Source organism: Dysidea avara, chromosome 14, assembly GCF_963678975.1.
Source record: "Dysidea avara chromosome 14, odDysAvar1.4, whole genome shotgun sequence".
Taxonomy (NCBI): domain Eukaryota; kingdom Metazoa; phylum Porifera; class Demospongiae; order Dictyoceratida; family Dysideidae; genus Dysidea; species Dysidea avara.
The window spans coordinates 8887062-8911744 of NC_089285.1; the positions used below are offsets into that span (position 1 = coordinate 8887062).

At 37.4% G+C, this 24683-nt stretch overlaps 1 protein-coding gene across 1 annotated transcript; it reads right to left on the minus strand.

Moving 5' to 3' along the window:
- Window positions 1-11077: 11077 nt before the first annotated feature.
- Window positions 11078-20147, minus strand: LOC136244048 (uncharacterized). The gene is made up of 4 exons (XM_066035572.1): window positions 19828-20147; window positions 16357-16504; window positions 11891-12095; window positions 11078-11402 (listed from the first exon to the last, which is right to left on the minus strand). Exons 1-4 carry the CDS (start codon window positions 20127-20129, stop codon window positions 11083-11085), a joined length of 975 nt encoding a protein of 324 aa, XP_065891644.1. The 5' UTR covers window positions 20130-20147; the 3' UTR covers window positions 11078-11082.
- Between the last annotated feature and the right edge of the window lie 4536 nt (window positions 20148-24683).

Sequence of the window (24683 nt, forward strand, 5' to 3'; positions counted from 1 at the left end):
CAAGTGTCATTTGAAAATTCAGATAACCACACAGTGAGGATGTTGGGACATTATTCAGAATACACTTCCTTAGCAACTATAAAGTAGTAAGTAATGAATCACAAAATAATTAGTTAATTACACAATAAATGAAATTGCTGTATGCACAAAACCAATGCAATTAGTACCTTCACAGTTTTGAAAATAATAGCATTGTGTAATTCATAAATAGAAGACTCCTACATAATTTATCCTCAAAAGTATCCCATTATATGGCAGATTTGTCAATAAGTACACTTTGGTTTTAAGGATAATGCATACACACTGTCCAGCCCTATACATTCACACATTACATAAGCACAAAGTACCTTGTATTGTATATGAGCAATAGTAAACACCTTGATCAACTGATCAACACTATAGGAAAATCAATTTTTGTAACAATTTTACTACGTTAGTACATACCTGCCTGAAGTCCTTAGTTATGTTTGGGACCTATTTGACAATGGTCATTATAATGAGGTGGTCTTATTCATGAGGTCATGAAGCACACCTCCTTAGCTTATATCTAGCATTTGTATAGACAACAGGAAAAAAACTCACAGTGGTGTTTTGTAATCTCACTGTTTGTGATGCACAAATTTAAAAGCTGTTGTGCAACACTGCTAAGTTTTTGGTAATGCATTAATTGACAGGTGTACAGTTCTGTTATGATTCTACAGTGAAGGTCTTCAGCTCTTGGATTTAAAAACAGATAACAAAAAAAAACTGCTGTATAGCTAGTGCAAAGAACATGGATATTATTTGATGCCAGTACTCATGGCATGAATCTGTTTCCCACATTGGACTGACACTACTACTTCCTTCATAGTAAGATAGGTAGAAAGTACCACAAAACAGGTTGTAAAATTATAATAGAGATATATTATAATCAGATAAGGCTTTCCTATTAGTACACACTGACAGCATTGGAGTGTGTGAAATTTTGATTCAGAGAGATTTGCAGAAAAATCAGATAGCTATGTTTGGCCACTTGCTACAAGACAATCATTAATAAATAAACTAGTGTCCATTTGGTTCTACTTGGGGTACTTAGAGATAATGAGTTACTCTCTAGAATTCCTATGGATATAATTACATGAAAATAACAAGGAGAAAACATCCTAACCACCTGGTAGACTCCTGTAAGCGTTCGAGCGTAAATCGGATGGCTGCAGGTTCGAGGCTACCTAGGTCCAGTCATGGATTTTTTCTCCTTTCTCGAACTTTTCAAACACACCTTAAGTAGCTAAAGTCTTTGAGCAGGCTGTAGGACGCTGTAAAGCATTAATAAATTTACATTTTACCCCCTACAGAAAATCAATTTTGTACTCTCCTAGGTAATTATATAACACAATCACGCCTGTGCATTATAATCAATCACATTGCTTTCCGCACAATGCACCAAATGATAATTATGCAGTTGATACTTCTGCTTGCTCCTCAGAGACCATTCTTATAGTAGTGGGACTACCTCACTGTAGGTATATCTGCAACCACGGTCCAAGTCAACAGTCAAGGCCACCAAAGTCAATGGTCAAGGGCTCCAGTTGGTAATCAAAACAGTACAGGAAAAAGGCTTTTACTCAAAGATCACAGCAAAATTTCAAGACTGGTTGCAGATTTAGCTACAGTTTATACCTATTTGACACCCCTTGCCATGTCAGTAACTATGATGATCAACTTGGACTGTTTTTAATTTGTATCTTAGCTGTAATTTTAGTTTTATAATTAGCGTGTTTGTCTTCCTTGCCATGCCCACAATTGACCCAAGTTAGTCAGGTATGTAGTCGCATGTTGACCGAGGATCCATATACATTATTTTCATTTTGTTCATTATAATCATGATGTTGGAGCACTTGACTTTGCTGGCAATATTTGAAGGGATCAATTCTATTCCCTTATATATGATTTCAGTCCAGTACTTTACTAGTCTAGTGCTGGTGTGGGGCTGGCACCCAGGGAAAGGTTTAACCCGATCCTATATCCTATACTATCTTCATTTACATTTGTTTTGTATGTCAAAAAATTTTCAAGCTCAAAACCCACAATCAAAACTAGTAACTATTCTGTCAGAACTTTAGACGAATGCTTAAATGAGACCTATTGTTTGAGACCACTCAGTTGAAAATGAAATTGTTTAACAGAGCTCTCAACTAGTGAAATTGATTTTGAGTGAGGTAATAAGAAAAAATGAGTGAGATTGGTATGAAAATGAGTGAGGGACTGTGGATGTGGTACCCAGAGAGTGCAAAGCACACTCCAAAATGCAAAGTGTGAGTTCTCTAGGGGCAGTGGTGGAGGAAGGTATGAAAAGTTGGGGGGCTAAAAGTTGGGGGGCTAAGTATATAGGTACTTGAGGGTACTTGGACAGTGCGCAAAGTGCACTCAGAGCATGCGAAGCATGCTCTCCCTCTAGGGGGGTCTGGGGGCATGCCCCCCAGGAAATTTTTGAAAGGTAAGTGTTGTGAGATTGAATCTGGAGGCAGTTTTAGCCAATAATTTATGATAGATAAATAGTCTTATAGCAAGTAAGTTTTGCAGAATGAAGCATTAAATACTTATGACATCATAAAACACAATTATTGGGGGGTCTCTGCCCCTGTTTTTTTTAAAGTTGGGGGCTCCAGCCCCTTTAGCCCCCCCCCCCCTTCTGCCGCCACTGAGGGGGATCTGGGGGCATGCCCCCTCCCCCTAGAAAGTTTTGCCGAAATTTTAGAGGCTCTTAGATGCAATTTCAATCAAAAGTTTACTTTACATTTGTGCTATAATTATACTTGTGACATACAATAAGGTGAAGGCTCTATTGTGTGCATATCATTTATTGTTTGCTGCTGTGTGCTCTATTATATTCTGTTGTTGCTTTCTTTGCAGATTTGACCACTGCTGCTGAAGGGTTGTATTTATGGCAAGGCTCTGATTTAGCCAACTTGATTGTTAAAATGCTTGATAGTGTGCCATCAAGTTTCAGACTTGGCCTGAATTTAGTTTTATTTTTTGTTACCATGCTGAATACCCTTTCTTCCTCTGCATTGGAATGGGGCAGTGTAAGTATGAGAAGCGCCACAGAAGCCAGCCTTTTGAATGAGAATGCTCCATCAGGGGTTTTCAGTGTTTTTAAATAAGCCCACAAAATATCCATTCGGTAGTGCTTTGTTTCTGAATCATCATAAACTACAGCAGTCTCCCAAACGTGTCCAGGAATTGCTGAATTTGTGAGCATTTGAAACTGCAGGAATTCATCTTCAAGTTTTGTCAATTCAGATGCATCTGAAGCATAGGGTAGTAGTGTTCGAAACCTAAAGATACGCATATCTTAGTGTTTACTATACATAGTAACCAACCTTGAAATAAAGTATGCCAATTGTGATACATTGGAGGATTCCGCTTCACGTTCAAGATTGACAAAAGTAGCATTTTCAAGAACTGGATCCTTAACAGGGAGATGCTCCAGAGCATACTGGGTAGCAGTGACAAAAAATTTCCTTGCTGCTTTGTAGAACACTGTTTCTTTCCGTTTATCAACGTCTCCTTCATCTAAAAGTTTGTTTAATAGCTGCCTTGTCATTATGCCAACAAACAGTGCATCATCTACAAGAAAAATATACCAGACTTCTCCATAGGGAGTAATTAAACCAACTTACCTTTTAGTTGATTTTCAGCATTTGCATAGGCAACACTGGTTATGCCTGCTTCAGAAGTTTCTTCGGCAGCTTTGATGATGCTGACTTTAATAAATCGACTTAATAGCTTTTTAAGAAAGCTCTTCATTTGGTCTGATATGACACAGATAATGGGATCTTCTCGTTGCAAGAATTTATTAAATTCAACAAATATTTGTACTGATGATGCATAAAACATCAGATAAACTTCTGTCATTGGATCAGCATACCATACTTTCAAACGCTGAAATCTTGCCTGTGAGTAATCTATTGAATGGAAAGAAAAATATTAATGACATACATACGTATTATATATATCACTACATACACCTTCTGAGAGGAAGTGGGACTTCAAGCCAGCATATTGCTTCAATGTCCTGGTAACTGCTTGATCTAGACTCAGCCATCTGGTGCTAACATGCTTAAGTATCCGCCTATACTCGACATCACAAAAGTTGCAGTATTCGGCCAGCTCATTCTTCCTCTTTGTACTCTTATCAAAATAATAAAAGTTGTCTATCAGAAGATCTTCAACATCAAACCCGGTTATCTGAAAGTACTACTTGCTAAATACCAATACCAATAATTATATCTACCTTGGCAAACTCCTCTGATGCCTTCATACATGTATTATGCACAATATGGCAAGGACAACCCATAAAATATATGGCTGAGTTTTTTGCAAGTGCACGGGATCTGATGGAGTTTCTTATGCCCATGTTTACTGAAGTGTTGTCAACACAAGTTCCCACACAGTTACTCCAAGGTATTTTGTTTGCTTGCAAAACCTCATCCATTTTGTTAAAGATAGTTTCTGCTGTCCCAGCCGCCTTACCTACATTCATATCATTTCTACAATATAATATTTTAGCTATATAGAATGCCTGATGTATACCTGTTGTAGTACACATATCAAGAAACCTTGTTACAATCATCCCTTGACTTGCGTCAAACATTTTCACCGTAATGGGATTCATCTTCTGCACACCCGAGTCATTTGATCCATCAATAGCAATTGAAAAGGGATTTGATTTCATTGACTCCACTAGAGCTGATTTAAAGTGGGGAGCTAGGGAACCATTCACAATACAGGTGGTTTTGGTACTAGCTGAGGCATAGGCTTTAGCTGTTACACTGTCTGGAAAAATGTCCTTTAGCAGTGGACTCAAATGGTCAGCAAAAGAAAGAGGAATATTATGCTGTACCAACGCATTGGCTACTTTTACCTCTGCTCTAGTAGTCTAGAAGCATGCAAAGGAAGAGAAGGCTTAAATATACACATTAGAGGCAACTTCAAACCTTTTCAGTAGATGAAGATGGAAATGATAATGGGGAAACATGTTGCACTGCATCACAATTTTTCTTGTGTTGAGTTGACTCGATATGGCGGGTAACATCTCTTTCCCCTTGGTGAGCGCAAGATGATGCCTTAAAGCAAACTGTGCATTGAAACATGTGTGGATTATCTCTCACTGGAACTATGCATGGCCATTTCTTCTGCCATACTGCCTGAAACCTTGATTTGTATGTGTGGGCACCACCATACTTCTTGTCTTCTCTAGGTCGCTTTGGAGAAGGTGGACCAGTATCTTCATCATCAGATAGAGTAATAATTTCCATGCTGATTTATCAAAAAATACACGCGGTTTAGGCACACGTGCGTTACGTTTGATCACGTGATGCATTTGATCACGTGATGCCACTTGTAACGGCTGTTTTGTTATTGCTGAAGACAAGGACTAGAGTTTGTGAACTTGTGTTGATTTTGCGTGAGTTCTGAGGTGTTGTGAGTGAGAGAGTGAGGTTTTGCTTTAATGAGTGAGACTCACGCAGAATGCGTGAGAGTTGAGAGGTCTGGTTTAAGTGTGCTGACGTTATGGGATCGTGGAGAAGGAACAAGCTGTGTGACCGCATGCTGGGGGAGGGAACCGGAGTTTCTAAACTGAACAAGATAACAAAACACGGATGAAAGCTACGAAGTGTTTACTATGGAGATGAGCGCCTTTAATTTTTATGGTTAGATATTGACTTTGTTGGATAACAAATGGCGATTTAACTGCAGCATTGCAGGCAGTTACAATTACCTGATGTGCCACTCAGTATACTGGCATATGGCTACTTTAGGATCGTGGAGATGTGCCGGCCTGAAAAGCGGTAGTTACTTTTTTCAAACAGTGGATTGACAAAGAACAAGTGACCATGTGCTTTTTTGGGGGGGGACGAGACTTTCTAAACTTAACAGCATACCAGCCTCAGAGTGCTAAGTGTAACGATGAGCCCTTTCAAATGTCAGTTCAGATATTGACACATTTGCCTCGTGTTGGAAGACAAATGGCAAGGTTTAACCACAGCATTGCCTGGCTGAAGTTAAAAATACCCAACTTGAAGCTATTACCAATGCTTAAAGCCTGATTTTCCACCCTTGTAAATATTCTAGTTTCTACAACTGATAGCTGTTCACAGGGAAACTTTTATACTTCATAATAATGTAAACAACTGCAAAGTAATACATGTATAGTTACAACAGTATAGCTTCTAATAATGCCTAAATCACATGTTCCAAGTTCTTTGTTACACCAAGACTACATGGTTTCAGTAGTACTTGTGCCATCATCACTAACTGGGTCGACATCGTTCTGTGGAGGCTGAGAACACATCACCCATGGCTTTCAGAAAGCCAGCAAGCCCATTTAGTCTCATCGTCTCAGCAAATCCCCTGTCTGCCCGACATAACGGGCACCTCTTGCTCAACCCATTGTCACCACTGTACCATCTGTCAGTACATCGCTCACAGCCAATGATACTCTTACAGCACTTTGCAATGATGATGGGTTCTTGTATTGGGACAGTATGGCATATGGTACATCGAAACGCTTCTTGCATTGCCACTTGCAATGCAAGTGGTATTTTTGTTGTGGCATCTCTTGTGCAAGTTTTAATCAGCTGGATATCATTCTTCATGGCTGTGAGGTCATCCAGCATAAGCTGGTGCTTCTTCTGTCTAGGTGGGCCTTCATCTTCATCGGAACCACTTGGTACAGCATATATCTTTCTCTTGGGACATCTCCAAAATGTCAATCCTATAATATGCAATAATAGCAAATGTACTACGTATTCAATGCATAGCTATACCTTGTGTTGCTGGGGACTCCTCAAGCATTAACCCATCATGTGTAACTAAGACGTAATCTTGCCCCCACCTGCCCCGCACAACGCCAAGTATGTGCTCCACATTGGCTGTGGATTCATTAATCTCTAAGAAAGTTTGTTGCTGAGAATTAAACTCCGGCCTTTTCCCATTTCTGGTCATTTCACCCTTGATGATTTTTAAAGTGAATGATGGATCCTTTTTATTTCCTTGTACTGATCTGAAAGCTGATGAGTATACCGGCGGATTCGAAGTGCTCGGCGTGCTCAAATGAGAATTCAGACTGTGAGGTGGCGGAGTACTGGTCAGTGCAGTCCCGTAAGTGCTGCTACGTGGTAAATTGGTCCGAGGCACAATAGGGCCTTCCACTATCAAAGTGGCAAATGATGGTAGTCTAGCTTCTTGCAAGTGGAAATTTCCATCTGCTTGGGGGAAATATGCAGTTCCATCAACTTCATCCCTCAGCCACGCTTCTGTAGGATTGACCTACGGTCATACATGCATCATCACAGCTACATTATATAGCTATATATTCACCTGGAAGAGACGCCAAAGATTTTCCACCGTCACTTGATCTAGTTGTAGTTCGTGCGTGCCTCTTCCCTCTCTTTCAAGAGACACCCGCTCACGTTGAGCAGCAACCTGCGCCATCCGCGACAACTATCAACTATCACCTCACACGTGTAGCCCAGCTGGCAAATGACATGAAACTATTTTATCACGCATATTTATATACCTTGCTGCATTCAAGTATGACATCACATGTACATGTACAATTTTCAGATTCATTTATTTATACTGACTGTATCTAGTAGAAGCTAGTAAAATTTTTGGCGTCCGCCCCAAGGATGCAATGACCTACGAGCGGTCAGTCAACGCATAATTGTAGCTATTTCAATTTTGTAATTAAAAAAAATACTTAGCTCATTCCATAGGCTCCTTCATTGTAAAAAATAAGTGTAGTGAATACTGCGGCAAATGTTGCTGTGTGATTGGGAGGACATGGCTTGGTTGAACCATCAGCAGTTGCTGGCTTTCAATTTAATGCATCTGAATCAGTTACTTCTGGTTTGACTGACCACTCAGATTATTCAACAATTAACAGTTTCCACCTTTGGGGGAATGAGTAGTGCTGCTGCTACTACTACTGTCAATAAGAGAATTGCTTCTCTGCTCTCTGCAAAGAGGGGCCAGGACAGCCCTATAGCTTGGCGATGTCTTGGCTGCGGTGCTCCATTTAGTTTTTCTTTGTTGCAGTCTGCTATAACCTGCCTATGTGGAGCTAGATCCATCCGTGGCAGCCCAGTAGATTGGGGCACTTGACCTTACAACATCTGAAAGTCAGGTGCTTCCTTCACATTAGCCTAAAATGTCCTTGTCCAGCATCTTACCATCTGGTGCTGGGGGTGGTGGTTACCCCAGAAAAAAATACTGTGGCAAATAGTGACAAGAAATTCTTAGTGACAGTCACTAAAATGTACAGTGAAATTTGCTATTTGCCAGTTTTCACTATACTTATTTTTTTACTGTTCATATAGGGAAAAAAATTGTTTCCATGTACTGTATACCATTTAGCTAGCTTGGATTTAATCAAGTCTGTTACAACTTAACAAGATCTTAATTATATCACGTTTTATGGCACCATGCATACACTCAATTACATTATGTCTTGAGTAGGGGAACTTTCCTTGACTAACAACATATTAGCCTCTCCCTTTCCAGCTCTTGGATATTCCCCTAAACTGCCAGGCATGCAATGACTATATATAGTATGCAAGATGAATCAATCGTTTACACCTATATATATATGTAGCCATGTCCCAACTTGTCAGATACTTATAGTTGTTAAAAGGTAAACAAGTCAGGTGGAGTCTATGATATGCCATAGTATACATGTAAGTTTCAATTTATTTACCACTTCAGGCTATAAGAGACATCAATGCACAAGGTGAAGGGAAGGTACAAACACTGAATTGATGGCATTTTTTTCATTCCAGGGTACAGGATTGTGTTCAATTGCTGTTTTTTCCTTGAGTAATGCCAACTTCCACCAAAGCACTCTGTTACAGACTACTTTCTATAGCATGCCTGGTTTTAAAGCACTGATAGCAAATGTTTTAATTACCATGTTTGATCCTTTAATGTGGGCAGTATAGATACTTTAGAACAACTGCTATGTATTTGCACATAGACACAGTGTAAACATTTTCAGGGAACTACAGGTTGACAACTAATGTAATTAGGCCTGTACAAGTAGCTGCTAGCTACATTGTTATAAATCATATCAAGAAGTGTACATATATATGTGTGCCGTACTACCTTGTTTATGTGCAAGTTGGCTTGGTATCATTATACATATGCATAATTCTTATCTGCAAAACAGAATGATTTGGTAGAGAAGGCACCAAGCAGGTATTTCTAAAAAACAACATGAAATTTCAATAGAGAACTAATATATCATTACTAATGAAATAATCTTGGGACTTGTCACAAGCAGTTATGACTAAACAACCAATGAGCCAAATCAGGAGCTCATCAAGTCCGTAGGACGAGGGAGCATGTAACTCCGTAAACGGCGAAATTCAAACATGGCGTCGCAATTTATTAATAGTAATTTAAACAATAACCGTATAAGGATAAACACATACCGCGCATGCTCGCTAAACCTATTACTACTGGCACAATAGTTATACTGTAGTCTTCTTGCTCCAGCAGTGAGCGATGAAACTTGATTCCGTCAGTGTTTACTGCAGATAATCTGTGCTGCCGCCGTGGACTGATAGCCGGCCCACTTACATTACGCGGTAAGCAAGAATGTTTCCTAGCAGTCTCCAAAACATCTTGTCACTATTTCACTCCATTAGTTAAGCCTTTTCCTCGACGTTTCCTTCCTTGCCATTCCTTTCTTTCACGAATTAATCCAGGCGCTGCATATTTGTGGCATGATTATTACGTAATTCTTTACCCTACGATACAACCTTTACTATATAAGGAATATACTATGTTTAGAAAAGTCCGCCATGTTTGAATTTTGCTGTTTACGTTGTGAGTATGCGGAGTTACATGCTCCCTCGTCCTACGGACTCGATGAGCTCCTGGCCAAATAGAAGTGGCAAAAAATGCAGTCAAAAACCAGTCCATACAGTTGTCCATTCCAGTGTTTGTACCTTCCCCAAGATGGATTGTTCTCAAACCCAAACCCATTCCAGTCAACTAAACAGTTACTGACAGCTGGAATGTGACATGCATGTGCCTGTATCTCAACATCCTATAAATATTGGATGAATGTTGAAATGGTTTAATAGAATGAAGTATAAAGAAGTAATGCATGATTATACCAAACACTTGCAAATCAAGACATGTCCCCACAACTTCACTTTAGTTAAATCTTATTGATCTGTAGGAATAAATTGGGTTACTGACTTATGAACATTTCAATATATGTATGACCTTTGAACATCACATGGTGTGTATACAGATATCAAGTGAACTTTGTATGGACAAGATCAAGCAGAAAAGTGTACTGAGCTTTAGTCAGCATTTGTATTGTATAGTCCACCTACATTGTAGCTTAATACAGTACAGTTATGACAACAATTAAAATCAGCAAACAGTAACCAACAGCTTAGTCAACTGTTTTCTATGATTACACTAGCCTAAATATTTCAAGGAGTGCTTGCTTCAAGGGGGGGTTGGGAGGTGAACAGTGAAACTTTCATCCTTGAAATATTTAGACCTTCATATAACAGAAACCTAGTCACTCACCTAGCCTACTATTGTTCATGCAGGTTGTCTGTGACCATGTGCAAATGAATAACTAATGGTATTTCAATTACAATTCTACAAGGAAGAAATTTCATTGGTTATTTACCCATGTGAAACTGAATACTAGCAGATGCTGGCAGAACCATTATAGTTCTAAAACATGAGTCAGTTTAGGCAAACAGATGTCCATAGTCACAGATAACTAACCTGAAAACTTCTGTATCAAGTGTGGAAGATAAATAACTATCACACAAACAATAACACATCCAATCATATTATGACAGCCCATGCAAGCATCCAATATTTTCTACTGGACTTTATTTACAGTATACACAGTGCAGAGTAACCACTGTTCATTGGTAGGAGAAACTATTCTGTTTGACAAAAATTAAGTAAACAACATTAGATATTGATTAATTCCCTTACAATTATTATGTACATTATACAAGTCTAATGATCATATATAGTTATAAAATCCCTCGTCAATTACTATAATTGTGCTGCAATTTGCTTACTGATACTTATGAGGTCCAAAATCCCCGTTCGAAATGGAATGGGGTTACCGTTTACTGTTGAATAAAAGATGTCCTCAAGACAATGCTGCTGATAGAAATCAACTTCTCGTTGTGTAATTAGGTCTGGTCTTTGCTCCAGAGGATCACGTCCAAAGGAGTTGAAGACAGTTATTTCACCTCCACTATTTTGATACTGTTGTAATGCATTATCTGGAGTGGGTATAACCATTGGGATCACTTTTGCTACCTGATTGTTACTTGACATTAGTATGTTTGGTATTCCTCTGTGTTCACCTGTATATAATTTTACACAATAAGTGACCATACAAGGCTTTAACTTATGGAGGAACATCTCTTGGATGTTTAGGACACAGTATATGTAATGCTTTTCCTTGGTCCTGGTCAAACCAGCTCAACAGAAGAATACTGGTATGAAAACAATGGCAAGGTATTAACAGCTTCCTATCATGATTTAAGCTAGGCCACCTCTCCTCAGTTGGCACTTGTGTCTTTATTTTTTACATGACCTGGACCGAGGTTCCAAAAATATACTGTATGAAAGTTTTTTTCAAGGGAAATTATTTTGTGATTGCCACCACCCAAAATTTTGATGGGAAAAATTTCAGTTTTCGTAATATGTTATAATGCTACTTTGATCAAGATTCGAATTTTGAAGGGGAAAGTTTTCAGGGATAACAGCCAGTCTGTGAAAATTGCAAAAAAAATTTCCCTCAGAAAATAACCCCACTATATAGCACTAACAGCTAGTATACATTACTGACCTGGTATCCTATGTTTATTCCATGCTTTAACAAATACCATGGTACCAACATGGGCCACGTGCATTGTATACCATGATACACAGAATCGCTCATGGTCACAATTGAGATTTATCTCATCTCTTTGCTCCATTTGTATTAGAACAGTTTTTATTGGATAATTTACACGGTGATTAACTTCAACCCACATTCTTTCAACACAGTGGTTCTGTAAAGCACATAATCAATTAAAAGCCTCACAAAACACATACCATATTTATCTGTGCTAAATAAAGGCCACAGGGTGCTAGGTTAATATACGGTCTTGTTTAAATAACAGCATAGTTTCTAGAATGATAATAAAGCTTAATACAACAAACAAAACTATGACTTGTCACAAGAATGTCAACTGTGCATGCAGCTATTACAAGAAGCAACAAGATTTTTCAGCTGGTTTATGAATAAATTACTTACTGATATTATGGATAAAATATGGTATGTATAAGTTACATACAAACAAGTATTGTGATAAAGCATTACAAAATTGTTACTGGGCCTGCGCATGTGGATACAAACTACACCCTGTCATGTAACATGTCATATTCAGTACTGGGATAGAATTTTTTATTTTGTAAGTAATAGTTGTAACACACTCATGAGGTTTGTATCTGATTTGTAAACATGACACCCGAGGGCCGCAGGCCCGATGGTGTAGTGTTTACAAATTAGATACAAACCAAATGGGTGTGTTCTAACTGATTTGTGGTATGGGGCATGCGCAGATCAAAGGCCCCCATTTGTAACGTTGAAGGAGCATAAACGCAAGACTTTGTACAAGGAACGATTTTACTCATTAATTACTGTCTTGCTAATTGATGGTTAGTTAATTCATTGTTAGTTAGTTTATTCATTGGTAGCATGTTTTTACCAATCACTCCAGCCATTGTACAGCTTCCGAATCATTTAGACAGGTGTAACTGAAGTGTCTGATATTCATTGTTGAGTGGTGCAGCGCTATAATAGTCTTGGTTAGCTTAATTTATTGGTGAACAAGCGTGTGAATACAGGCTCAGCCCAGTGGTTGTACTGCTTTCCATTAATTCAGACGAGTGCAGTGTTGTGTGTTCATTCATTCCAGAGTGATTTACCTCCTTGTCAGTCCTGGACATTATTAGCCTTGCATTGTGACTTCCTGAGTTGGTCTGGTGTTTGGTTTCGTTTGAAGTCTTTGAACTAATTTGTGGCCAGACTGTTTGGCCAAAAGGAGGTACTTAGCCATGCTACAATTATTTGGAAATGGGTTTACAACTGATTTGTAACACTGGCGGCAGCCTTTGATCTGCCAACGCACCATACTACATCTTGTATTGTAAAGCCATCCAAATGTTTTATTAACTGCTGAAAATTTCTTTGCTACAGAGTCATAGAATACACAGTTAAGACACATCAAGCTTTGAAATAGTAGGCAATTTTTATGTGCCCACATGCCCTATTTTCGCAGGCCCAGTCACAATTTATGATGAAATTACCTTTCTATCTACATTGGCAATAATTTATATTCTTAATTGCATCTGGCAAAACCAGTCTGATCACTTGTAATAGCAAGATTGATTTCACACTACAGATAAGCTACATAACACACTCTTGGTAAATTAGAAGTGGTCTGTGACAGTCTAGTTTTTCTGTTTTACTGGTTGCCTTATCCAGGCTGTGGGCAACCTGCATGGATGGTGTGATGTCAGATAGGTGTATATAGCTGTATACATTGTTTTTTTGAGAGTTGAATAAACATGTGTATTCTTCCATTTGAGTCCTAGCTAGTCCTTAACTTGGCTAAATGCACCATGCATTCCTTTTCTATATACTTATTCCTTGCTTGTCCCAGATTAACCTAATTTATGACCGGATCTGCTAGAACAAGCATATTTTTCAAATTCCATTTATCAAATGGTACAGTAAAACTGTTTAAGTAGGATCCCTAAAAGAATAACATGTACAGTACTACCTAAAATGCTGCCTTTAAAAATCATCTTAGAAACATCTCACTAGACAAAACTCAACTAATATTAGTCTGTCTAACATCAATTAATCTAGAATTAAAAAAATTAATTAATTAATTTAAAAAAAACAGGTGGCTGGATAATAGAATTTTTTTTTTTTTATCACTGAAACTCGAGTTTTTGCTTGCCTGCCTGCCTGCCTGCCTGCCTGCCTGCCTGCCTGCCTGCCTGCCTGCCCTTATTGTCTTTTGTTTTATTTTCAATCAGGCTGGTCATATTCTTGATGCAATGAAATAATATTGAGACACTTATTTTCCCTATCAACACCTACCTTGAACAGCATAGTTATATGCCACAAACTTATTTAAGCACTTACGCTTGATAGATACTTGTTAACTTCATGATAGGTTTAATGGCACACCTATTAAAGCAATCTTGGTTGATTAATAACAATCAAGCGCTGAAACCGCAAATCTTAGCAATCTATCACAATGGCACAGCCATTATTATTGGCCAAGCTGTATTCATAAAGCTAGCATAATAAAAATACGAAATGGTAACACACACACCCTGATATGTGAAAGGCCAATTCAAGATACACTAATACAACAGTCACCTTAACAAACAGTCACAATTGTATAGCTGTGCGCTATAACAAAAAAAAGGATAATAAAAAAGTAAGATATAGGGATCCAAGTGATAAAAAGTAGTGAAACAAGAGAGATGAATGATGGTATTACAGCATAGCTAAGGTGGGAAATCCCTACTTTGGCATAGAACAAAATCATTGTTACAACATGCCAATCAAGTGTTGAGGTTTTCCCACCAAACTATGCTCTGATACCATCATTCATCTCTTGTTTCACTACGTTTTATTGCTTGGATCCCTACTTCATTTATAAATTAACTAGTTACAGTTACAGCTCTAGAAGCCATGAACTTTCGAAGTTACAGTGCTACAAGGTGGAAACAACAGAAAATTGATTTCACCGCACTACAGTAATAATACAGAAAATAAATTGTTGGGCTTATTTAAATATGACTGGATCTGCAAACACCCGACAAAATTGTGCAAGCCTAAATTTACAGTATAAAGCATTGAATACATTTGGTGAAATACTTGCATATTATTGAACAAATTCTGTAAAATTTCTGAATGCCTCTTTCTTAGTGAAGGAAGGGACTAACAATAAAACTCTGGATATCATCTTATTCGCCTGCTGAAGAGAAGTGAGAAAATCTTTGCTTTGTTGCAGCAGACCCAAGGATACGTAAGTTATTAGCATTTGTTTACATCATGTGGAAAGGATCGTACACGACTGATTTTTTCTTCACAAATTTTGTCTTTGTATGCAGTGAAAGAAGGGTGAGTTAAGTAAAAACTTACCCAGTAACTGATTCCCCTGTTCATAGCGAACACAATGGTGAAAATTATAGCTCTGTACCCAATCCATCGGTAAGTTACAACCGTTTCTGTAAGCACCTGTAATTTATTTTCTTTATAATTGCTGTACAAATCAATTTTTCTGTTGTTGCTACTTTGTAGGGCTGTAACTCCAAAAGGTATTGATATATAAGGCTGAAACTTTGCCAGAAAGTACACATGGCTAAGTAGATTATAAATAGTCAATAAACAGGAATTTTAAGAATGCACGATTGTGTCAGGTTTTTGCAGATCCGGTCACAAATGGTCACAACATACAAATGCAGTCCTCTACCAAGATGCAACTTACACCATTGGATTCTCCATCAATATTGCAAGGTAAGCGTTGTCTTCCAGGTCTTTCCTGTAACCAGGGCAAAGGCAAAAAACGAAGAAATAACAATAGTGAATCGCTCATCCAATGCGAATCAGACTTACTGTACTAACGCTCATATCTAACGTCTCCTAGGGAGTACTGACACAAAACAAAGATTTTCAAACTCCTCTTGGTTTGGGATCACGATGCTACCAAAGTTCTTGTCATCATTTTGCATCGTGATACAATTGGCTTAAAAATGCAACGAATTTATTTTTTTCTAACAATTTTGTAAATCGTTCATCATCTATTGTAAAATTAGGCTTGTGCTAACATGTGTAGGTACAGACACATTTATTCAATACTATTGTACCATAAAAAAACAAACAAAAAAAAACAACTTTCTATTATAAATGGCTGGAAACTTAGCTGATGGCTACTGGCTACTATGTATGTACACTGGAGTCACTGGATGTCAGGAATTGTTGTAAAGTGGGCATTCAACCTTTAAAGATCTTTGAATAATAAAACTGGCAATCCTTGATGCTTGGGAATAAACAATAAATCAAACGTTTGGAGAACATCTAGACTACCATAATAACTATGGAAAGGTTAATGACTGGATTTAACAATTTTATGTAACCATAAAAAAAGTTTCCTGCTATTACTGGAGCACAGAGTCAGGGAAATATGAGGTTAATATAAACTACTACTTGCCACATACACGGTATGGTTTGTGTAATGCACTGACCTGTTTAGAATCTGTTTGAATATGTGGGTCACGTGCTGTGTTTCTTCGGAGATTAGCCAGCTTTTCTTGCACAAAAAGCATTAAAATAAATTCTTTGTCTTGGTCACAGCGAACCTGATCCCACATTCCATACTGGTGTAGTATTGGTCTACCCAGAGAGAAAAAAGTTTATGAAATAGAAGATAAACTAGATGATGTTCATGAATCGTATATAATTACAGTAAAGATTCAGTCGTCACAAAGATTCACAAGCAATAATGTATGATGTAGTACTCCAAGAGTTATATATTAACTCTTGGCAGTACTACGTAATATCATTAAATAATAATCCCTTAATTATTTTATAAAACTGCATTAAAACCACAGGAACTTACTTGTGTGGATTTTTGTGTGATACATGCAAACACCACCCATTAACTAACACGCAAAATTATATACACAATGAAAGCCCAACCCAAACATCTAAAAACCTTATAAGGACACACATAAATCATGCACTTCAAAGTAAAGAAAGGTGTGTCATTATTTTTTCACCATAACAACAAAAGATGGGCATTGTATGCATCTTGCTATAACCCCGGTGACATCGTACTGTATATTTTTAGAATCCTTACCTACTGAGTGAAAACCCAACTTGTTTGCATAATTCTGTTTTAGAGATAAATTCTATTGAAATACACTGGGTGTGCTGCATAAATAATTTTACACAATGTTTTAATTGTTTCACTTAATAGCGAAGGAAGACTTGAAATTGCAATGAATTTGCCTCTTCATGAAAATTAGGATTTTTTTGTTTCTGTACCATGGAGCAAATGTGAGTTATGTGTGTTTGTTTATGTTACAGTAAAATGTAACTTTATCGTCTCCGTTTTTAAGCTTGAACAGCCGTCTTGCTTGATAGCATGGGTATAGGTTTAAACTATAGCTACACCAAGAAATATGTAAATAGCAGCTTCCACAAGAAGTGGCAATACTTGTGCAACTGGTTTAGCTTGTTATTTATCCATGACATTGAAGCTTTGGTGGGATAAAGCAGCATATGAATGTTATGAAACTGAACGAAGCTTCAAAGATTTCAAGCTGTTTGTCTCAGCCTTAATTTAAGCTAAAAACTACACCTTGGTGAATGCCCCAGTTCATGGTGAATAGAGTGGCACAAGTCCCAACTCCATAGCCCATTGCACTTAAGAGATATGATTGATTAAACAAACACCTGTAGATTTTATTCTGCCATACGGGAGGTAATGTACAAATCGTTTTGTTTTCTTGCTGTCTATTACTATAACTCCAAAAGCACTTACCAGAAAGGGCTGAAACTTTAACAGTCCATTGGTTATTCCCCCTAAACAACAAAAATGTCATAAAATGAAGTTCGAGGAAAAGGCAAACAAGTAGGGTTTTTGCTTAGCTCCTAGTATGAAGGAGTTATGGGTTGATTTATGTATAAAGGGTTTTTTTGGTAATACCCTTGGATAATAAAGGGTTAATTTAATAAACCAGGTATGTTCCCTGCAGCTGGTCGAAGGTTGAGATTTTGACTGTTTTTGAAAAAATGTGTGGTTGCGTGTGTGTACATGTACATACCTACCCAAGTAAGCAAAATGCATTAGGTTAAAAGCTGTGTGTGAGAAATAAATACTACATGTATAATACAGATTTCAGACATTACATTTACATAGGTGGTTGCTTCATTCAAAATATGTGTTGTTGAAACAGGTTTCAAAGCATATTGTGAACAGACATGTCCTTGTGCATGTACGAAAATAAATTGTATACATAACCTAGTGAGAATCTTGTACAAAACGATGATGGACAAACCACTGAGAATGTACTTCACTGCTGATTATATTGGCTTGTTCTGCAAAGCCAGTTACATACATAGTTTTTAGTTCTGTACTCGTATTAGTAGAGCAGCATAGTGTGATAGTTGTGATATAATTATGAAGCTTTCCATATACATGTAAGTTGTACTCCTTGTGACATAATTTTTGGATATAGAGCCATCGCATATATTGACCTTTGGTGACCTTTACAGCCATTTTTGTATTGAAAATTCATTGTTTTTTTTAATCTCCTTGGAGCATCATTTTGCACAGTTGCAAATTAAAGGTGCTGCTAAAACGAACTACTCAGCTTTTATTTGAAGTCAATAGATAATTGCATTCCAAAATTATGATCATTTATATTAACCATGAAATTCTATAATTACTTTCTCATTAGTAATCTACACCCCAAGGGCAAAAAATTTCATGACTTACAAAAGCGAACATAACTTTGTAGTGGAATGAGATACAAACTTCAAACGGAAGTCAATATAGTTCTTTGATCAACACCTTTAATTTGATACCATATTTTAACAGTGTAAAATAATGCCTCAAGAAGATAAAGCCAAAAATCATTAATTTTCAATGAAAAAATGGCTATAAACGTCACCAAAGATCAAATAATATAGGGAGAATGTCTAACTAGAGTACATATGGAGTTTGGGAGTTTGAGGTATCTACACCACCTGATAATTAAACTTTGGTACATGTATACAACTAATATCTCTATTCTTAATAATCAGATACTGTAATTGCACAGCTCTTTCATGTTATAAGTTTAGATTTTGTAATCCAGCAATCTCAGATAAAGGTATTATAATGAAAATTGCAATTGTCAATACAATATTGATACTGTGTAGCATTTAATTACGTATACGTATGTATCAGAAATTACAAGTAGTTTGCCAAACTGCAAGCACAATATGTGACCGTCTCAGCAAAAACCCGACTTGTTCACACAAGCATGCGTATTGAGAAAATTGAAATTTAAAAATAATTCGTAAAATTACGCATGCTACAAATAAAAACTATGCAAGTTTTTATCGAGCCAGTACTCGAAAAAGGAAGACTCAAATCGATTAATACTATATACCATCTTATTCACCTGTTCATGAAGAGTTCGAAAATCTTTGTTTCGTTTCCCTAGCTCCAACGGTATGCGTGTCACGTGCGTTTGTTTACGATGCGGTAAACGTAAACAAGATTGTCATCGTTTCTTCTACGAAACCACCTTCATATCCATTTGCGCAAGTATCTACAGGGCTAATACTTTACCTTGGCTGATGTGCTGATCCATGGTGAACGTGTTAAGCCAAATTGCAATGTTGTAGACCAATCCAAACAAGTTATGGCTGCAAATGTAAGCGCCTGTAGTTTATTTTCAGTATAGTCGCTGTACAAATCAATTGTCTTGCTCTTCCTACTGTCTAGCGCTATAATTCCAAAACTACACACCACAGAAGGCTGAAACTTTGGTGGTTGATTCCTTGAACACTGCTGATATTGCTGAGTGAATAAAAAAGATTTAATTGTGTGAACAAGTTGGGTTTTTGCTGAGACGGTCACATATTAACAAGCACTTGATTCATTTGTGATTGTATAGTAGTTCTCCCTGACATATTGGTATATGACATTATGATGTGCTCACTGAAACATATCAGCATAGATCCTGTGATTGTTTTTCACTGGTAATGTAATGAGTCCAACTATCTTTGAACTAAAGCCATCTAGGGCACACACATGGGTACATCCAAACATAACAAGTTTTTCTGACTGATCTACGTGGAGCTTATGGCCAAAATATTCGGCATGGTATCGAACAGGGTTGATTTGCCGTTCTGTTTGTGTCCTTCTCGCATAGTTATAACTGGGATTAACTATGCGTAGTGACTGTCCCACTCTTCGTTCACTAACTCTGAGTCCTTCTGATGCCAGGAAGCCAGTAATCATTTTGCGCCCATAAGTTGGTCCAACCTAAACATTACATTGCACATTTAGTGAAATGCGATATGTTATAAATATTATCAACAACATAAAAGCGCAAATGATAAACACCAATGTAACTGTTTACATGTTGCATGTATAGAGAAACCACTCTTAACATTCTCAGGAAACAAACACCATAAATAGGGTCCGCAATCCAAAAAATCAACTTTTACAAATCGATCCCCCTACCATTGTGGGATGTTCATTGTGGTATCCCATTGCAAGATTCACCATGAAACCGGAGGCACGATTGTTGTCTTCACAGAAATATCGATTTTAGTATTTCGTGAGATGCAAATATTATTTTTAAAATTTCGTGCTCCACACAAAGAACAGGATAGAACTTGCTGCTTAGCTAGATATTATCTAGAGTTAATGTAGTTAAAAAGTACGCACAGTAATAAGCAAATGATTCACTGGGTTCCCGGCACAGGATCGCTTTCTCTCAAAAAACAGAAAACGAAACACAAATTTTCGAATTCAAACTGCCCTACCAGCCAAGACAAGAAAAGCCAACTCTTCCTCATAGTGATGTGATAAGGTTGGATGCATAGTCTGTCTATGCTGTTAGTCTGGAAAGGATCTGAGACTTCTCACCATCTGGGTGAAGAACGTCAAAATTTTCGTGCGTCATTTCAAGGGATTCTCTCAATGGTACCAAAGTGCTTTCCAGTACTTCTGATGCCACACTGGTCACTTAATTTTGTTTAGAATAATGATAAATGATGGATCAAAACGTTTGGTAGTAGTAGTATTTGGTGTTTCTGTGATTTCATATGATGCAGTATACCAGCTCACCAGGAGCTCCACCCAGCTCGAATCAAAAATGAGATTATGTGCTTTTTTTTGGTTTGTTTTTGGATGTTTTGCAGCATAATGGTGATGTAGGGTGATCTAGTGAAGATTTGAAGCCGCTGTGGAGCGTAAGAGGTGAAGTCAAATTTGGACGATTTTGCTGCCTCCCTTGATGCATAGCTTAGAACGAGGCATGGAAGCCGTGGATGAAATAATAATTGACAACCGCTGCTACCAAACGTTCAGGGACATCTTTTGCCATAGTTTTAGTTTATAATTGATGATTGTTATGGCTGCAGAGGCGCTGGAATTGGCTAGAAAGCGCGACACAATTCTTTGATGCTGCAGAAAATTTTGACATTCGTCACCCAGATGGTGAGAAGTCTCAGATCTTTTCCAAACTAACAGCATAAACAGACTATGCACCCAACCGTATCGAAACATTATGAGGAAGAGTTGGCTTCTCTTGCCCTGGGTGATAGGGCAGTTTGAATTCGAAACGTCGTATCTCGTTGTCTGTTTTTTTCAAAGAAAGCAACCCTGTGCCGGGCACCCAGCAAGTCATTTACTTATTTCTGTGAGTACTTTTCAACTACAACAACTCTGGATACCATTTGGCTAAGTAGCAAGTTTCATCCGGTCCTATGTGTGGAGCACGAAATTTTAAAAATAAAGTTTGCATCTTGCAAAATACTGAAAACAATATTTCTGTGAAGACTACAATCGTGCCTCCGGTTTCATGGTGGATCAAGCACTGGGATACTACAATGAACATCCCACAATGGTAGGGGGATTGATTTGTAGAAGGTTGATTTTTCGGATTGCGGACCCTACCATAAAGGGCAAAAAAATTTTTTGGTCCAACTAAGCACCTAAGCATTGATTTGCACGGGTCTCAAAGTATCAGTTTCACTGGTTTCAAATAATGGCATTACATGATAGCCAAATTCATTTCTACACAGTATAAGTATAATATCAATAAATACTTGTATCTTCTCTTCAAACTAATGCATTGTACAGTACAATATGACTGTACAGTAGGGACCAGAAAAGAGTAGGCATGGCCCATGAAAAAACATCACCCAAAATCCAGTCTCACTTTTCCCAGATGACGAGGCAGTATTGGTTGGACTAAACTAAGTCCAAACAAGCCTTGAGATCGACTCAAAATACTTTCAACAAGCTACTACAGAATTTAAAAAATATATATTTAACAGAATTTTCTAGTGACTGACTGACTGGCTAACTAACTGACTGATGCCTTAAGACAAGCATAACTTGACAATGGCTAAGGCAATAGACTATTTTGTACTATTGGCAGGATTTAGTTTGGCGATGCCAAGCAAAATACCTCAAATCAGATCATAATTAATGTACACAAATTACGAGTGAGTAATAAACCATGTCAACCATCAATAATTGATGCTGTATCCCATTAGGAAGGGCTACATAAATCCTGTAAATTATTGTGTAACAATTAAAGCTTAAAACTAGGTATACATCTAGACACTGCAATTTTGGCCATACCATATAACCACATATTATGTATCTGATCTGGGAAACTGGTCCGATTGTCCATAACAGTAGGTTTGATTTTTCACCACAAATATGAAAAACTTTGATAGTACAGTACACGAATCTCCACGATTCATGTACTGTACTTTACATGAATTAATATACAGTACCATCAAGTTTATAAATATCAAAAACATCAGCCAGCCCTAACTAGAGTGTTTTGCTTTGCTGGCTTCTTTCCAAGTCCAATGGCAAACTATACAAAGGGTCTGGGAACTCGATGGAGCTCTGGCTAACCTGTATGTGACTGTATGGTACTCAATAAAGACCAGTGCATTTAAACAAACCTTGAAGGCCTATAACTGACCTTTACACATTTCAAACATCCCTTTCTCTTACGGAACTTGCCTGATATAATTACATGAAAATACTGATACAGCATAGAAAATCTGGCTGTTGGCTACCTACTTGTACAGTAGGTACTCTGAAAAAAAGAGTTTCTTGATATTTGTAAACTTGAAATTGTATTTTCATAGCATTTTAATTGAGCAAATTAATGAAACACCAATGAAAAACCGATGAAAAGTAACCAATGAAAAGTCAATGAAAAGTCCACGAAAAGCTTTTCACAGTTTTCATTGGCAATTTTCATTAGATTTTCATCGGTTTTCATTAATTTGTCCAATTAAATGCTATGAAAATAAATTTCTTTGGGACCACCCAATGAAAACTTTCCTTTTTACGGGTTGAACATTTTTTAATGAGAATGTTTGTAGGCGGGAGTGTATAAACAGTGGAATGAAATATTGGAATGGTGGAATAGAATTTTTAAAAGTTCAATATCAGTTTTTACATCCAATTAAGTACAACTCCTTCCCTTATGTAAGCAAATAAATAGGATTCCCCATTGAAGTCAGCTCTTTAGCATAATTCACTTCACCATAGACAAAGTTTACCAATGTAATGTACTGTAAAGTCAGTTATGAACATGCACAATAGCACTTTATTGCGAATACCAAGATGACTTCTGACTTAACCAAACAATAAAAAGTTTGCGATTACATGTATGCATTGTAAAAGTACATGCACTATATAATGAAGTATTCATTTATTTATTATCAACTTTACCACTTAGGCACCAGAGGGCAAACACAGAGAGCAGAGCCTGTATGAGGTGCTTACCACTAACCTGGAAGCCTAAGCGAAAATCTTTGGGTAAAGTGAAATGGGACTATGTTGTAAGTGTTTACAATGAGCCTTTTCCACAATTATGTCAGAAAAACAAAATTTAAGCCATAGTTCATTGTGGCAGTGCCACGTTGTACACTGAACTGAACCTTCATTAAGACAGTTAGTCCCAGACAAGTATTGAGTTACAAGTCATACAAGTATTGTGGTGAGGAAAAGTATGCTAAAGCTGAATTCAAGGGAATCCTATTTATTTGCTTACTTAATGGGAGGAGTTATACTTATTAGGATGTAAAAACGTTTTAAAATTCCATTCCAGTATTCCACCATTCTATTATTCTATTCCACTGTTTATACACTCCCTCCCAGTATAGTACATACTCTTAAATGGATATTTTAATCTCATGAGTAAGGATGATTAGTTTAATTTCTTTTAGTGTTCCATATATAATGCAATTCAAAATTAAAGGTCAGCAGCTGAAGTGTACGTAACTGTCTTGCTATTCCACCTGTTTGGGGTAGGTGATGCATAGTTGCAGCTGGGAAAAAAGTTGACAGGTCCATCTTTGTTTTGTGTGGTGAGAGCACTTTGTTTTGTGTGGGGAAACTGAGAGTTGAAACTTGAAACAAGTGGTGTACTTGCATATTCAGTGTAGAAAGCTACAACCAGCTAGATATAGAATATTTCTTTAACAATGAGTCTATTCTGGAGTTCAACGTTGTCCACATGTGTTACACTTAAGTTATACACATCATAAATGCATATTCAGGTATAAAATATAATGAACTAGAATAATTAATAGATTTTTGTTGTTGTTCTGTACTCATGCAGTGCTTAAACTAAAAGCACTGCAGTGACTGCAGATCAAAACAAAATTTGGTCTACAGTTGCTGACTAATGATCTGCAGTGCTACACTTTCAACTGTATATATTGACGGATGTAGCCAGGATGGCATATGCCAGTGTGTGTAGATGCCAAAGGAGGGGGTCTGGAGGCATGCACCGTGAAAATTAAACCC